The 16,645-nt window shown below is 38.2% G+C and overlaps 1 protein-coding gene across 1 annotated transcript in view; it reads left to right on the top strand.

Annotated features, from left to right (window-relative positions):
- Nucleotides 1-16,426, top strand: part of mis18a (MIS18 kinetochore protein A) — a 121,422-nt gene extending 104,996 nt beyond the window's left edge. Inside the window, exon 5 of the mRNA XM_028813689.2 lies at nt 16,212-16,426. Coding sequence (XP_028669522.1) covers nt 16,212-16,286 — 75 coding nt within the window. The 3' untranslated portion in view covers nt 16,287-16,426. The remainder of the gene's footprint in view (nt 1-16,211) is intronic.
- The last annotated feature ends 219 nt before the right edge of the window (nt 16,427-16,645 follow it).

The following is a 16,645-nucleotide window of genomic DNA, read 5'->3' as shown; positions in this document are numbered from 1 at the left end:
CACCCAGTACACTGTAAATCTGAGGTTTTGTGTAAAATATACCACCTAAGACTTAAAATTATACAGTCATACATAGTTTCTGAACAACTGACCTGCTCAATTTCAAGTGATAATATAATGAAGTTGCTGTTATCGCTAGAGACAATTTGTAGTTTCTTCAGAATTGCCCTCATACACACACTTGTGCTTTAACAAATTTGTCTGCCTATCTGGAAACCTGCTGCAGTTTCTTTAAATTTTGATTTGTCAAGCTACTCAGCCAGACAGCTCTATTATAGGTAATGACAGATTGCATGATACTTGGCTCTAAACATTTTCTGAATATTATTCACTTTTTATTCAAATATGTATTTTTGTTCCCATATTAATTATGCAAATGTCACATTTGGGGATTGTGAATTCTTTTTTCCTGTGGATTAGCCTTGTACTGATGAATATTTGTAAGTTTCTCTCCAACAGCGAGTTCATATATAAACCCTTGAATCACATTTTTAGGAAGTCACTACATACTGGGGAGATTCCGGGGGACTGGAAAATGGCAAATATTATCCTGTTCTATAAAAAGGGTGACCAGGCAGATCCAAACAATTATAGGCCAATAAGCTTAACATGCATCACAGGAAAATTAATGTAAGGAATTATTAAGGATAAGATTGAGCAACACATGACAAGTGCAAGAGTTTTTCTGAATAATCAGCATGGGTTCAGAAGAGGGAGGTCAAGTTTTACTAACATACTAGAATTCTAAGAGGAAGCAACAAAAGGATACGATTAAAGTGGAGCAAATTACATTATTTATCTTGACTTTTAGAAAGCATTTGATAAGGTGGCACATGAGAGGTTGGGCATCAAACTAAAAGAAATGGGAGTTCAGGGTGATGTTTGCAGATGGGTGAAGAATTGGCTCAGACGCAGGAAGCAGAGGGTGATGGTGTGAGGAACCTTATCGGAATTGGCTGATGTGAAGAGTGGTGTTCTACAGGGGTCAATGCTAGGGCCACTGGTATTTGTATTATATATAAATGATTTAGATAGGAATATAAGTAACAAGCTGGTTAAGTTTGCAGATGATACCAAGATCGGTGGATTGGCAGATAATTTTGAAGCCGTTAAATTAGGGGTGGGCGGTATGACCAAAATTCTATATCACGGTATTTTTCTAAATTATCCCGGTTTCACGGTATTTGACGGTATTTTTTTCCCATGCATGAGTGGATGTTAAACACATTTTCCACTGCAATTACTGGCTAAGAATAACCTATTCCACTGTCAAGAGCATTGTACATTGTACAAAAAAAACATTTTAATGTGCACACAAGTATTAATACAGGTTTGCCTTGCCCCATAAAGTGATACTTTTCAAGGGGGTGGCACTAATGAAGAGAAGGAAATCACATTGCATGACAGATGCAGTCAAAATATAGAACCTTTTTATTTAACAAATTTTGCAAAAACTTAAATTATAATTTTGACAACATATTTTCAACCATCCAAAGAGGTATTTAGACTTAGGAAAATATCCAGACGTGCTTGTCAAAAGTTGTATTGTACTGAACATGTCTTAGAAAAGGAATAAATAAATATTTTTTGTAAAACAACTACACTTTCTGTTAATGTTAACAATCTCTGTCCACTGACACGTTAGTGACTTTTTAAACAACTTTACCATCATTTAAACTGCATAATATTTAAACTAATAAATAATAACAATAAAATAAATAACTGTATTATTACTGATAGTTGCACTATTACTTCAAGGCTTCAAAAGCCCAGGTGCATTACACAGTATTCACCAAATTAAAATAAAATAAAACAAGTGCAATCTTGGTGATGACAGAATTCACTGTCTTAATCTTCTTTATTTATCTGGTTTGTACAATGCTATATACTGTATACGCTGCAGTTCTTTATTATATTCTGTAAGTGCCTTGTGCATGGGAAAGACACTATATAAATAAAATGTATTATTATTATTATTATTATGACATCTTTACCAACTGAACTATCATTTAGGCAAACTGCATTAATATGGACCTTGCTTCAAGCTAAGTTATATACATAAATAATACAACTGCAACTTGCATTTATAATTGTATTTGTGGTATAGCCCTACGGAATCGTATTAGGGCCATGGTGAAGAAAAAAAAATACAGACACAGGGAAGAAAAAAAAAACTATACGTCGAGAATAAAGTCGACATTTCCACTCTATTCTTATAGTTTACTTTATAATTAAAGTAGAATGTCGTAAACTAAACTTCATCTTAAAATCATTGTTTAATTTACTAGATTTTCTCAAACCCCGTCATAAGTTAATGTAGCACATTAAATGCTTTGTGTTGTGTTCCCCGACCCCGTTGTCCCAGATATTCCTGCTCTCTGAAAATTTAGAATTTATATCAAGTATTTATTTATATCAAGTATTTATCTTGGCATTCTAAATGTTCAGAGAGCATGAATATCATGTGAATGGATTCTGTGCGGCGATCGCTGCTGGTGCCGGTGCCTCCTCTTAGTGCAGAGGAAGTCAGTTTAAGAAGCTCGGGGAACACTTAACACAAAGCATTTAATGTGGTATATAACTTATGACGGAGTTTGAGAAAATCTAGTAAATTAAATATTCATTTTACGATGTTTAGTTTACGATGTTCTACTTTAATGACAAAGTACGAGAATAAAGTCAACATGTCGTCACAATATTACACAGTACCCAGGTACATTACACTGTATTGAAAACAAATAAAAGTACAACTTGGCTTGCAGTATTATCCAGTACTATAGAAACAGTATTTACACATCTGACCTTTTAAAACTAAAGCATCTCCAGGCGACAGATGTGACTCATTTTTTTCAGCTCTCTGTCCATTTTCACCACGCAGCATTCCTATGCTACCGCCCACTATTTGGTGGTGTAGCAGGGAAAAAGAGCCCTAGTGAAACAAATCTGTGTTTAGCGGTGTAGCAGTGAAAAATGTCCCCACTTGAACAGTTTCCCGCTGCGCCACGTTCCGAACGTCATTTAGGCAATTTAAACCGGTGTTGCGGTATAAGAAAAATCCATTTCATAAAAAAAATAAAAAACGGTTTTTGGTATGAACCGGTATACCGCCCAGCACTACGTTAAATCATTACGGAAGAACTTGGACAGCATACAGGCTTGGGCAAATTTGTGGCAAATGAAATTTAAAGTAAAAATGTTAGGTTTGAATGCACAATTGGAGGTCTGAAAATCGAGAGTCATAGTGGACTCTACGCTATCAACTTCCCAACAGTGTTCAGAAGCCATTAAGAAGGCTAACAGAATGTTAGGTTATATAGCACGATGTGTGGAGTAAAAGTCCAAGAAGGTTATGCTCAAGCTTTATAACGCACTGGTGTGGCCTCATCTGGAGTACTGTGATCAGTTTTGGTCTCCAGGCTATAAAAAGGACATAACACCGCTAGAAAAGGTCCAGAGAAGTGCGACTAGGCTGATTCCAGGGCTAAAGGGGATGAATTGTGAAGAAAGATTAAAAGAGCTGAGCCTTTTCAGTTTAAGCAAAAGAAGATTAAGCGGTGACATGATTGAAGTGTTTAAAATTATGAAGGTAATTAGTCCAGTGGATCAAGACACTTATTCTAAAATGAGTTCATCAAGAACACAGAGACACAGTGGGAACTTGTTAAGGGTAAATTTCACACAAGTGTTAGGATTTTTTTTTTTTTTTTTTTACACAGAGAACCATAGACAGTAAAGCTTTAGGAACTTTCAAAACTAGTCTTGATGATTTTTTTTTTTTTTTTTTGGATAGGACTGATGAGCTTTGTTGGGCTGAATGGCACGTTCTTGTCTGCTCTATGCTGAATAAATAGATTTTAATCTAGTTTAATGAAGTTTATATCAAACCACTATTTAAATTCCTTTTTATATTACTGCCTTTTTAATAATTTGAAATGAGTCTGAAGATCTTTAAACAAACAGAACACAGCTGAATCCCACAGACGAATCACAAGCTAGCCCCATTCTTGCTTGTCTTACTCCAGCACTGAGTGAATGAGTGCACGATCAAGCAAAGGGAACCAGAATGGAAAAAAGGGTAAGTCTTCCAAATAGCAAACAGGAGACTGTATACTGCACATTTGAACCTCCACCTCCCAACGTTATATGCATCAACCAGCCGCATAAACATAAAACTTGAAATAATGACCAGAGTGTTTCATTGCTCTGTATAATATACAAAAACACACTAAAAATTAAACATGAATATTTTGAGCTGCTGTAATTTGACATTCAGTTCAGTTCTGTGTAAAATTTTCCCATTTCTGATTCATTATACCAAACTTTGGATTATAGTGTCATCTTCATAATTCATAACAGAAAAATAGTATGCAGTTTAAACAACAGAGAAGACAGGACACGACTTTGAGATGTCCTGCATTTCACAGAATAAATTCTGAATTTATTAATTTTTACAGAATAATTTTTACAGAATAACAATGGTTCCAGTTTCCTGAGTTTAATGTATTGATTGAAAGATATTACACAATTTATGAATCAGTATTTGAGGTTAAATAGTATTAAAAGTGGATAAAATTTTCAGTGTTAGTATTCTGAAATGCTGGCCTTATCAAGAAATCAGATATTAAGATAATCAACACTTCATCTTCAACATTTCTGTTTGTGCAGTTAGCAAACTGCTTGTTTTGTTAGTAGATACCTTTCATTAAATTCTAAGCACTGGAATGCAAGTTAGTGCTACTGGCCTTTTCCCTTAAACTTCTAAATCTGGAAACCATAGAAATCTGTGTTTATGATTAACTGTTTCAATAGACCATCCATTATCCAACCCGCTATATCCTAACACAGGGTCACGGGGTCTGCTGGATCCAATCCCAGCCAACACAAGGCGCAAGGCAGGAACAAACCCCAGGCAGAGGGCGCCAGCCCACCGCAGGGTGTTTCTATAACATTTGCATGTTAAACGTTATCCTTATATACCATCTGCCCTCACTGTCCTGTTAGTTTTGACCTGGGCAGAGATTTCTCCATTTAAATTCTGTTGAACACCATTATGGAATAAAATCCACAGCAACTCTTTTTCTGTTTTATTTTAAAGAGAAATTACTGATTTCGAATCTTAAGCAAAAGCCATTTTGTGTGCGCTATCAGCTTGTGTCCTCCAGCGTACCTTGGAGGCAGCACATCTTTTCTTTGTTTGAATTGCAGTTTTTTCAACTTTTTTCATACATAAGATAGAGAGATATAAGACAAATTAAAAGAGCTTATGCTTAGGTGAAGTATGTCTGCAACAGCAGTTCCAAGCAGGGTTATAATGAAAAAGGGTAAAAAATAGAAAAGAAAAAAAAAATAGAAGGCAGGTTAAGAAAAAAACAAGGAAGATTGAACATTAAATTGATTATTTACATTAAGCTACTTTCTCGTTGTTGACTGTGTAATTTGTCCACTACATTATAGTACTTTGAATAACGTGTGAAAACACTATTTAATTTGGCCTGAGTTGCCTCGAAAGCTTGCATATTATAATCTTTTTAGTTAGCCAATAAAAGGTGTCATTTTGCTTGGCTTTTCTCTATTTTTATAAACAGAGTCTGTTTAGTTGTCCTTTTAGCTGACAGCAAGTAGAATCTACTATTTGTAATTCCCAGTTTTCAAAATACACATAGCATCTGTGGCCATTATAATGTATACTTGTGGAGACAACCCTGAGCGGATTTTGTTTAAAACTGGGTGGAAACAATTAGATGTGTCAGTGAGTGTCACATTTATAAACCAATCCTCATGAAGGTGGCTCTCAAAGTAGGGGCAGTGATTTTGAATTGCAAACATCAGAGGTGCTCTTGTTAACCTACAGACGACAAGCTTCCGTTTACAATGAACCATCTGCAGTTGAAAAGTCTCCTAAAAAAACCCTATTAGACATACAGTATAAATTGTGTGTGTGCAGGAGCACATTAAACATTTTAAAAATAAACAATACCTGGTCTGAAAAGACACACAACCTGTTGCTAGGGAAAAACCTTTCTGTAGCATCAGATTATACATTGGCATTTGATGGCATCAGTGGATAAATGGTAAATGTGAACTATATTTTCTCGCTGGTGCTGTGTGTTTGTTTGAGGTTATAACAATAGTGTAGGAGTCAGTTTACGGTTAAAGAATCGGCATCTATGTTTGTGAAATTATGAACTACAAAATATGAATATGTAACATTCTGTCAAAAATGCTGCTTTTAAGACAGCTGATAATGAAGAGCCCCAGAAGATGCAGATTTCTTATTCAGAACACCCATATCAACAAATCTGCCTAATGACACCTACAAAATCCGGTAGAAGGCTGCACTTCATTCACCTTCTTACTGAACGTCTAAATGAATGAATAAAGAAATTTAATATTACTATATAATTTGCAATGCAAAAATGCCATGACAAAATATCCACTGCATTTTAACACCTTGTATATCCAAAGACCACATTGCTTATCTAAACTCTGTTTACTTGTGGTAAAGTGAGGTCCATGGCTGTTTGGCATTTTGAATAAATAATCGAATCATTCACGTCTTCTTTGGGGGGGTTCATGGGACCGTGGTAAGAGCAGTTCCTGTGCGCGATGCGGGCGCAGACGGCACTGCACTTACTGCACAGGTGTAGGATCACCCACGACCATACTTGATGCAGGAAGCTGCTGATTTCCACAGCTGTGCCATGTCCCCATTTTAAAAGGGGAAGCATGAGTGTAAGAGAGGGAGAATCATGTAAGGTAAACAAGATTTTAACAGAGGTAAAAGCGAGAAAGAGAGAAGGCAGGAGGTGGAAGGAGCTGGTGCAAATTAGCTAAGAGAGCAGGCTTTAGAGCGAGATGACAAGCAGCTAGAAAGGAGAACCCCAAGTGGATGACGCCTGGGGGCTGAAAGAGTGATCACTCTGGCTGAGCAACATCGGGAGCCAGAGTGATATGCGTCTAAAAGGAACGACTCTCTGTAGAAGACCGAGAAGACAGCAGGGGTCAAAGAGGCTTGGGAGGAGCGCTTTAAAGTGAGCGCCACTGGGGACCCAAGCCTAAGTCTGGACATGGAGCCTTACCGTAGCCATAGGACGGCAGGGACCCGGACCTGTGGAAGATTAGCTGCCACTGTCAGTAGGGAGACTCCTCTGCTGCAAGGCCCATATGGGATAAGCAGAGGAGCCACCAGTGAGGAAGAAGACACCAAGCTTTTTAGTAAGGACAATTTCCTGCCTGATTTTAACCTCGTTTTTATTAGATTTATTTAGTTTGATTTTAACCTCCACTTCACCTTGTTTTTAATTGGATTATTTATTTTGAGAATATCTTGAAGTACTGCACTTTTTGAACACTTGTTTTTTGTTTTTTAATAAAAGCACTGATCACTTTTATACCATCCCCTTAACTCTAAGTGTGGTTTGTCCTCCTCTACCAAGCTCATCTTGGTTATAGTACTTATGGTGATGGGTTCAAGAAGCAATAGAAGAGGGAGCCAGGAGCCGACCCACACCATTACATTGCTGTTGTGATGTCATATAGTGATTGTGTAGTCAAAATTAAAGAAAGATATCGTACCAGACAGAGGCACTAAGCAAACTTATGGATCCCAGTATCTGTGATAGTCTACGTGTGTGTCTGTCTTTCTCTTTCCATTGTTGCAGCGCTAATTTAAATGTGAGCAATAATTATCAAGGTTCAGTTAACTGTGCTACAGAGCTCCTGAACTGATAACAGCAATTTTAGCTTTTTATTTTCTCTCTGTCCAGTCTTTTGTTCAGTACATTTTTTCTCACTCTACGATACCCCGGTGGTTGTTTAAAATGCAAGGACTGGAATGAACTGGAGGTAGGTGTTTTAGGAAAAAGCCCTGTCGATGTAGTCTTTGCAGCACAGGATTTTGCTGCTATTCACTACTCACTTTTTAATGGGTTGTTGTGGTAAAGTGTGGTCTGTGGCTGGCTAGCAAGTTTTTGATAAATAATGAAATGTCCGGCTCATTTTCCGTGGATGTACACTTGCACAGCTGCGTGAAATTAGTTAGGTAATTGAGGCCAGGCACACCTGAACGTTGGGGTGCGGTCTTTCACAGCTGCCTCATTGGCTTTCTGTGGTGTGCAAGGGAGGCACTACTCCCCACGGAAATAGATAAGGAGAGAACGGACGGAAACTAGAATGAAGACCAGGACATGGAAGTTAAAGAAAGAGAAGAGGACAGGAAGATGTGAGGGAGAGAGAGTGCCGAAGCAAGAGTGAGTGAGCTGGAGAGAACAAGCTTCAAAGAGAGAAGGCAGGCAGTTGGAAAGAGAGCCCCTGGAGGGAAATGTGTGCAAACACTCAGGGTGGTTGAAATGGGTCATTCTGGCTGAACATGTACAAGGAATGTCTCGCTGCAGAAGACCGGGAAGGGGATGATGAGGCTCGGACTGAGAGCCCCAGAGTGAGTGCCATATCCTCTGGGGACCCTAGCCTATGTCCAGAGAGGGAGCCTTACTGTAGCCATGGAACGGCAGGAACCCTCTGCTGCGAGGCCCGTATAGGATAAGCAGAGGAGACTTCAGTTTTAAGAAACATGCACTGGGCTTTTAGAAAAGGACAGTTCCCTGCCAGTTTTTTAACCCTTTTTTAATGGATTTATTTATTTGAATTTTAACCGCCACAGTTCACTTTTATTGTGTGGTGTTCTCATTTGCTCGGCTCATCCTTCGGAGACGTTATCGGCGGTGGCAGGTTCAGGAGGCTCACGGTAGAATCTGGTAGTGTGAGGCCCGACCCGCACTATCACAGTTGTCTCCAGGCATGTATTCTCATTTGCAAGCTTTGTCCACCTCATGACTGAAACCCCTGAGTGAGGTGAAACAGCACCTTTTATGTTGGACCTAGGAGTACTTCTCCTACTCCCTTGAGTTTATATAACATCTTCTGGCTCAAGAAGTCGGCAGAGGGGCCTCTGGAGAGATGTCAGTACAACTTTGATTTAACTCTGAAGTGCTGCTGTTATTGAACTGAATTAGACTCACAAAATAGACATAGTTAAAATATTGTACTGCAGGATTTCTAGTAGGTATGATTTTAAAAGCCCTGTGGATTTTGGAATCAGATATTTAAATCCAATGAAGACACTTAATTGTGAAAATCTTTCAAATTACAGTAACAATTTACAAGGATTCCTGTGGCCTCTTAAGGTCAAGGTGAGAAATTAATTTGGTCATGTGTGTTAGAATATAACAAATAGAATCAAACAAAACAAAGAGAAGATATATACGGTAAGGTAAAAGAAAAATGTTAATGTGTTAAGTCGTTCCTGATTTACCCATAATTATTAAATGGCATTAATAATAAAGGTGCCAATGGTCTCTTGTATCATTTGTGTTATTGTAGGATTGTACTACTTTTCAAACTGCTGAAAAAATGCGTAGTGCAGAGGATGAGTAGCCTTGTCAAGAATCTGATGTTTCTTTAAGTGAATCATAATTTTGAAAAAGTAAAAGAATACCATTAACCCTTGAGGGTTTAAACTTTTGTTTTAATGAATTCAAATGCAAATAAAATGTTAAACGACACTGACACTGCTTTTTGATACAACACTTTCATACTTTTAGCGCAGTCCATCACACAGTATAAAATGCATAGGGAAGGTCTGGGTCACCAGCTTACTGGTGCCCAATATTAAGTTTGTAGATGTGTGTGTATTTTAATGGGCATGTTTCATTGTGTTGGTCTATTAGAAATAATATTCAGATATAAAAGCATTGCTATAAGAGTGGTTGGTAAAACTGTATAATTTCAGTCACAGTTATGCTTTTGGATAGACATTTGTTGGATAGCCCTGGGGAGGGGAGCAAGAAATTTGAGTTGTTTATGCATTCAGAGTAGGATTGGGGTCTTATCTGGTAGACAGCATACAACTGAAGTTAATGTGTTATTAAGAAACCTTACTATTAAATATAGATTGGTAACAGAACAATTGAAATAACATTTGAGTTTAATTTTGCTGATGTTAGTATTACTTGAAATTAGTTAACTTTTTTGTAAATTGGAAAACTGCATTTATATTTCCTAGCTGGGAAAAAAAAGTCATGGTGGAATAATGTGAGGATGGTAATACTGCTCAATGTCACTGATACCTCTGGTCTCAGTGGATACAACTTCGTAACCTATAACAAGTCTCGTCAAAGTCAGTGATAAAGTTCACCCAGCAGAGTTCTTTCAGTTACAGTGCATCCGGAAAGTATTCACAGCGCATCACTTTTTCCACATTTTATTATGTTACAGCCTTATTCCAAAATGGATTACAGTAATCCCTCCTCCATCGCGGGGGTTGCGTTACAGAGCCTCCCGCGAAATAAGAAAATCCGCGAAGTAGAAACCATATGTTTATATGGTTATTTTTATATTGTCATGCTTGGGTCACAGATTTGCGCAGAAACACAGGAGGTTGTAGAGAGACAGGAACGTTATTCAAACACGGCTAACAAACATTTGTCTCTTTTTCAAAAGTTTAAACTGTGCTCCATGACAAGACAGAGATGACAGTTCCGTCTCACAATTAAAAGAATGCAAACATATCTTCCTCTTCAAAGGAGTGCGTGTCAGGAGCAGATAATGTTAGAGAGAGAGAGAAAAGCAAACAAATCAATACGGCTGTTTGGCTTTTAAGTATGCGAAGCACCGCGGCACAAAGCTGTTGAAGGCGGCAGCTCACACCCCCTCCATCAGGAGCAGAGAGAGATAGAGAGAGACAGAGTTTGTTTTTCAATCAAAAATCAATACGTGCCCTTCGAGCTTTTAAGTATGTGAAGCACCGTGCAGCATGTCGCTTCAGGAAGCAGCTGCACAGAAGGTAGCAACGTGAAGATAATCTTTCAGCATTTTTAGACGAGCGTCCCTATCATCTAGGTGTGCGAACAGCCCCCCTGCTCAATCCCCCTACGTCAGGATCAGAGAAAGTCGGCGCGAGAGAGAGAAAAGTAAGTTGGGTAGCTTCTCAGCCATCTGCCAATAGCGTCCCTTGTATGAAATCAACTGGGCAAACCAACTGAGGAAACATGTACCAGAAATTAAAAGACCCATTGTCCGCAGAAATCCACGAACCAGCAAAAAATCCGCGATATATATTTAAATATGCTTACATATAAAATCCGTGATGGAGTGAAGCCGCAAAGCGCGATATAGCGAGGGATCACTGTAAATTCATTTTTTTCCTCAGAATTCTACACACAACACCCCATAATGCCAACGTGAAAAAAGTTTACTTAAGGTTTTTGCAAATTTATTAAAAATAAAAAAACTGAGAAATCACATGTACATAAGTATTCACAGCCTTTGCTCAATACTTTGTCGATGCACCTTTGGCAGCAATTACAGCCTCAAGACTTGTTGAATATGATGCCACAAGTTTGGCACACCTATCCTTGGCCAGTTTCGCCCATTCCTTTTTGCAGCACCTCTCAAGCTCCATCAGGTTGGATGGGAAGTGTCGGTGCACAGCCATTTTAAGATCTCTCCAGAGATGTTCAATCGGATTCAAGTCTGGGCTCTGGCTGGGCCACTCAAGGACATTCACAGAGTTGTCCTGAAGCCACTCCTTTGGTATCTTGGCTGTATGCTTAGGGTCGTTGTCCTGCTGAAAGATGAACCGTCACCCCAGTCTGAGGTCAAGAGCGCTCTGGAGCAGGTTTTCATCCAGGATGTCTCTGTACATTGCTGCAGTCATCTTTCCCTTTATCCTGACTAGTCTCCCACTCCCTGCCGCTGAAAAACATCCCCACAGCATGATGCTGCTGCCACCACCATGCTTCACTGTAGGGATGGTATTGACCTGGTGATGAGCGGTGCCTGGTTTCCTCCAAACGTGACGCCTGGCATTCACACCAAAGAGTTCAATCTTTGTTTCATCAGACCAGAGAATTTTCTTTCTCGTGGTCTGAGATTCCTTCAGGTGCCTTTTGGCAAACTCCAGGCGGGTTGCCATGTGCCTTTTACTAAGAAGTGGCTTCCGTCTAGCCACTCTACCATACAGGCCTGATTGGTGATTGCTGCAGAGATGGTTGTCCTTCTGGAAGGTTCTCCTCTCTCCACAGAGGACCTCTGGAGCTCTGACAGAGTGATCATCGGGTTCTTGGTCACCTCCCTGACTAAGGCCCTTCTCCCTTGATTGCTCAGTTTCGATGGCCGGCCAGCTGTAGGAAGAGTCCTGGGGGTTTTGAACTTCTTCCACTTATGGATAATGGAGGCCACTGTGCTCATTGGGACCTTCAAAGCAGCGGAAATTTTTCTGTAACCTTCCCCAGATTTGTGCCTCGAGACAATCCTGTCTCTGAGGTCTACAGACAATTCGTTTGACTTCATGCTTGGTTTGTGCTCTGACATGAACTGTCAACTGTGAGACCTTATATAGACAGGTGTGTGCCTTTCCAAATTATGTCCAATCAACTGAATTTATCACAGGTGGACTCCAATTAAGCTGCAGAAACATCTCAAGGATGATCAGGGGAAACAGGATGCACCTGAGCTCAATTTTGAGCTTCATGGCAAAGGCTGTGAATACTTATGTACATGTGCTTTCTCAATTTTTTTATTTTTTAATAAATTTGCAAAAACCTCATACTTTTTTCATGCTGTCATTATGGGGTGTTGTGTGTAGAATTCTGAGGAAAAAAATGAATTTAATCCATTTTGGAATAAGGTTGTAACATAACAAAATGTGGAAAAAGTGATGCGCTGTGAATACTTTCCGGATGCACTGTATATGGTGAATTACATACAGTATTCAAGTCCACTAGAGAAAACTGTGATGAACTGGATGTAGCATGTAAGTATATCTAAAATTGTAATAATTTCAGAAGATACTGTAACGCTTTCTGTAACATGTCCCCATATGTATTTAAAAAGTGTGGAACACTCTGGGAAACTCTAAAGGCCTTCTTAAGAGGACAGATTATCTCATATCTTTCCCACAGAAATAAATTAGAAACCAAGGAAGCATCAGAGCTAAGAAGTGAAATTACTAGAATAGATGAAGAACAAGCCAGGCGTCCAAGTGAAGCTCTTCATAGGAAAAGGCAGGCTCTGCATACAGAACTCAACATCTTGACAACTAAAGAAACTGAACAACTTATTTAGACATCATTACTATGAACACGGAGAAAAAGCTAATAAGCTTTTAGCTCAACAAATTCACAAACAAGAAGTTCGCAATGCAATCCCAGTAATCACCAACACGAATGGAGAAGAATTCATTGACCATAAAGATATAATGCACACATTTAGAGATTATTATAAATCTTTATATTCCACTGAGTTCAAAGAAGACAACACCCAATCTAATGTATTTCTGGATACATTACAGACACCACAAATAGATGCTTTAAGTGCTGAGGAACTAGATAAACCTCTGACCCTATCAGAATTACTAGAAGCTATAAAGTCACTTCAAAGCGGGAAATCAGTAGGCCCTGATGGTTACCCCATAGAATTCTATAAGAAATTCTCCACTCAGCTAGCTCCTGTCTTATTGGCAACACTTAAAGAAGCTAGAGACAATCCAATTCTACCTCAAACTTTTCGTCAAGCATTAATCACTGTCTTTCCTAAATAAAATAAGGACTTGTTACAATGTGCATCATACAGACCAATTTCACTCCTGAAAAATGATGTTAAGATACTCTCTCCATCCTTCTAGCTATGATTTTTGAAAGTGCTGCCCTCGGTAATATCACAGGATCAAACTGGATTTATTAAAGGCCGACACTTATCTTCCAATCTCCGACGCCTGTTTAATGTAATATATTCACCAGCAAAGTCAAACACCCCAGAGATATTACTATCATTAGACGCAGAAAAAGCATTTGATATGATTGAATGGAACTACCTTTTCACTGCATTGGAGAAATTTGGGTTTGGCCCGAATATTTGTGCATGGATCAAACTACTGTATACCAATCCAGAAGCTTCAGTTTGTATTAACAACATTTGTTCAGACTACTTCAAGCTAGAATGTGGCACCAGACAAGGATGCCCCTTGTCACCACTGCTGTTTGCAATCGCCATTGAACCACTGGCGGCTCACTGTCGAAATTCTTATCAGATAAAGGGGATTATAAGAGAAAGACTGGAACAGAAAATTTCTCTATATGCAGATGATATGGTTTTATATATATCAGACCCAGAAAACACTGTGCCGGCAGTTTTAACAGCACTCACAGAATTTCAAAAGATATCTGATCTCAGAATTAATCTGAATAAAAGTATACTCTTTCCAGTGAATTCACAAGCATATAATATTAGACTGGACACCCTAACTTTTACCATAGCAGATCAGTTTAAATACCTAGGGGTAAATATCACAAGTAAACATAAAGCTCTTTATCAACAAAATTTTGAAGCAAGACTTGCATAGATGGTCAACCCTTCATCTCACTGTAGCCGGAAGAATTAACGTTGTTAAGATGAATATCCTTCCTAAACTTCTTTTTTTATTTCAAAACATTCCAATATATATCAATAAATCATTTTTTAAGCAATTAGATTCAGCTATAACCTCATTTATTTGGAACTCAAAACACGTATCTGAAGAGTGACCCTACAAAGACCTCAGGCAGAAGGCGGCATGGCTTTACATAATTTTCAGGTTTTTTACTGTGCAGCAAACATACAAGCCATAAAAACCTGGACACAAAAAAATGAACATACACAGGCTTGGCCAGCAATAGAAATAAAATCTTGTAGTACGTCTTTATACTCCCTGCTCTGCGCTCCAATAAATGCAAGTTATCGCAAATACACTAATAACCCAATTGTGCTTTACTCACTCAGAATATGGAACCAACTTAGAAAGCATTTTAAGATGGAAAATCTTTTATCTTTGGCACCTCTGCAAGAGAACCACCTCTTTCAACCTTCGCAAGTATATCCAGTTTTTAATACCTGGAATAGTTTTGGGATTAAATTGCTCAGAGATCTATATATAGACAACATATTTGCATCTTTTGAACAATTATGTTCCAAATTCAACCTCCCAGCTACACATTTCTTTCACTATCTTCAAATTAGAAACTTTGTTAAACAGAAACTGCCAGATTTTCCTCATCTCGTACCCTCCACCATGCTGGAAAAAATACTGCTCAATTTCGAGGAATTAAACACCATTTCTGCATTATATAAAATCTTATTAGAGTCCGTTCCTTTCAAAGATCCAAGAGGACATTGGGAAAAGATCTGTTAATCAATATATCAGAAAAGGAGTGGAAGGTAGCATTGCAGAGAATTCACTCGAGCTCCATATGCGCAAAGCATAGAATTATTCAACTAAAAATGATATATCGAGCTCATCTGTCTCACTTAAAACTGTCCAAAATGTTTCCTGGGCAAGATCCAACCTGCAAACGCTGCAACCAAGCTCCTGCCTCACTGGATCACATGTTCTGGGCCTGCACCAAATTAACATCATTTTTGGAACAAAATTTTTAAGTGCCTTTCAGACAGCCTTGGTGTCACAATCCCTCCTAACCCATTAACAGCTTTGTTTGGTGTTCTTCCAGACGGACTTGAAGTGGAGAAGGACAAGCAAACTGTGATTGCATTCACTACACTTTTGGCACGCAGACTTATTTTGTTAAATTGGAAGAATCCTAACTCTCCTCTGATAAGTCAGTGGGAAACCGATGTTTTATATTATTTGAAATTGGAAAAAATCAAATTCTCAGTTAGAGGATCTGTACAGAATTTTTTCAAAACCTGGCAGGATCTAATCAGTAATATTTTAGAATAAGAAGAAATAATTATTTCCGCCTTTCTTTCCCTTCTCCATTTTTTTTATTTACCTATATATATTTTTTCCTTTCTTTTGTTTATTTTTGCCCTATTAAAAAGCCCTAAGCAATTCGCCTTTGGCCATGCTCTCCTTCTCAAGGGTGGGGTTTGATTTGTCTTCAATTCTTTTTTTGTATAAATTGATCTATTTGCATGGAATGATTACAATAAAATTAATAAATAAAATTTTGAAAAAAAGTTGTGGTTTTCATTTATGATGGTTTTGGTTTTGTGTGAACTTTGCCTGTTGTTCCTGTGTACACTGTGTACCCTTGATCTAGACTGCATTTACATCCAGAGTGATGTAATGATACTTTACTGAAAAAACAGGTTCAAAATAATTTAAAGGAAGACAGAAGGTTTTGACTTGACATTAATGCTGTATTTATGTTCTTTTATAGATGAAAGAAGTGCTTCTTGTGATGGAATCCCGACTGTCTGCTTTGGAGTCAGAATTCAACTTCTGTGAAAATTAAGTGTTTTTGATTTGAAGATACTGTTCTGATTAATCTTGAATTTCTACTGTTGAAGTTCTTTTATATTTTCACCCAAAAATGTTTTGTCTACTTTAAATGTACTTAAATGTCTGCTTTGAATAAACCAGTTTTGAAATTAATTTCTACAGCATTATAGCACTTAAAACGTTTTGTAATGCATGTCATCATTGCATCACTTTCTATTTACTTTTTCTGATGACAGTAGAAGTGGCAAAATGCTGAGTTGTACAGATCAGGCCACTGATATACTCCGCAGCTTTTCCCTGGTTCTTCAGGGGAATTCCCAGTTGTTCTCAGCCCTGTTGAGAAACATAATCTGTTACAGCATGTTTTGTGAG

The sequence above is a fragment of the Erpetoichthys calabaricus genome, chromosome 11 (genome assembly GCF_900747795.2).
Source record: "Erpetoichthys calabaricus chromosome 11, fErpCal1.3, whole genome shotgun sequence".
NCBI classification, from domain to species: Eukaryota; Metazoa; Chordata; class Cladistia; order Polypteriformes; family Polypteridae; genus Erpetoichthys; species Erpetoichthys calabaricus.
The sequence above is the reverse complement of the archived record's forward strand: the minus strand, read 5'-3'. Positions and strand labels throughout refer to the sequence as shown.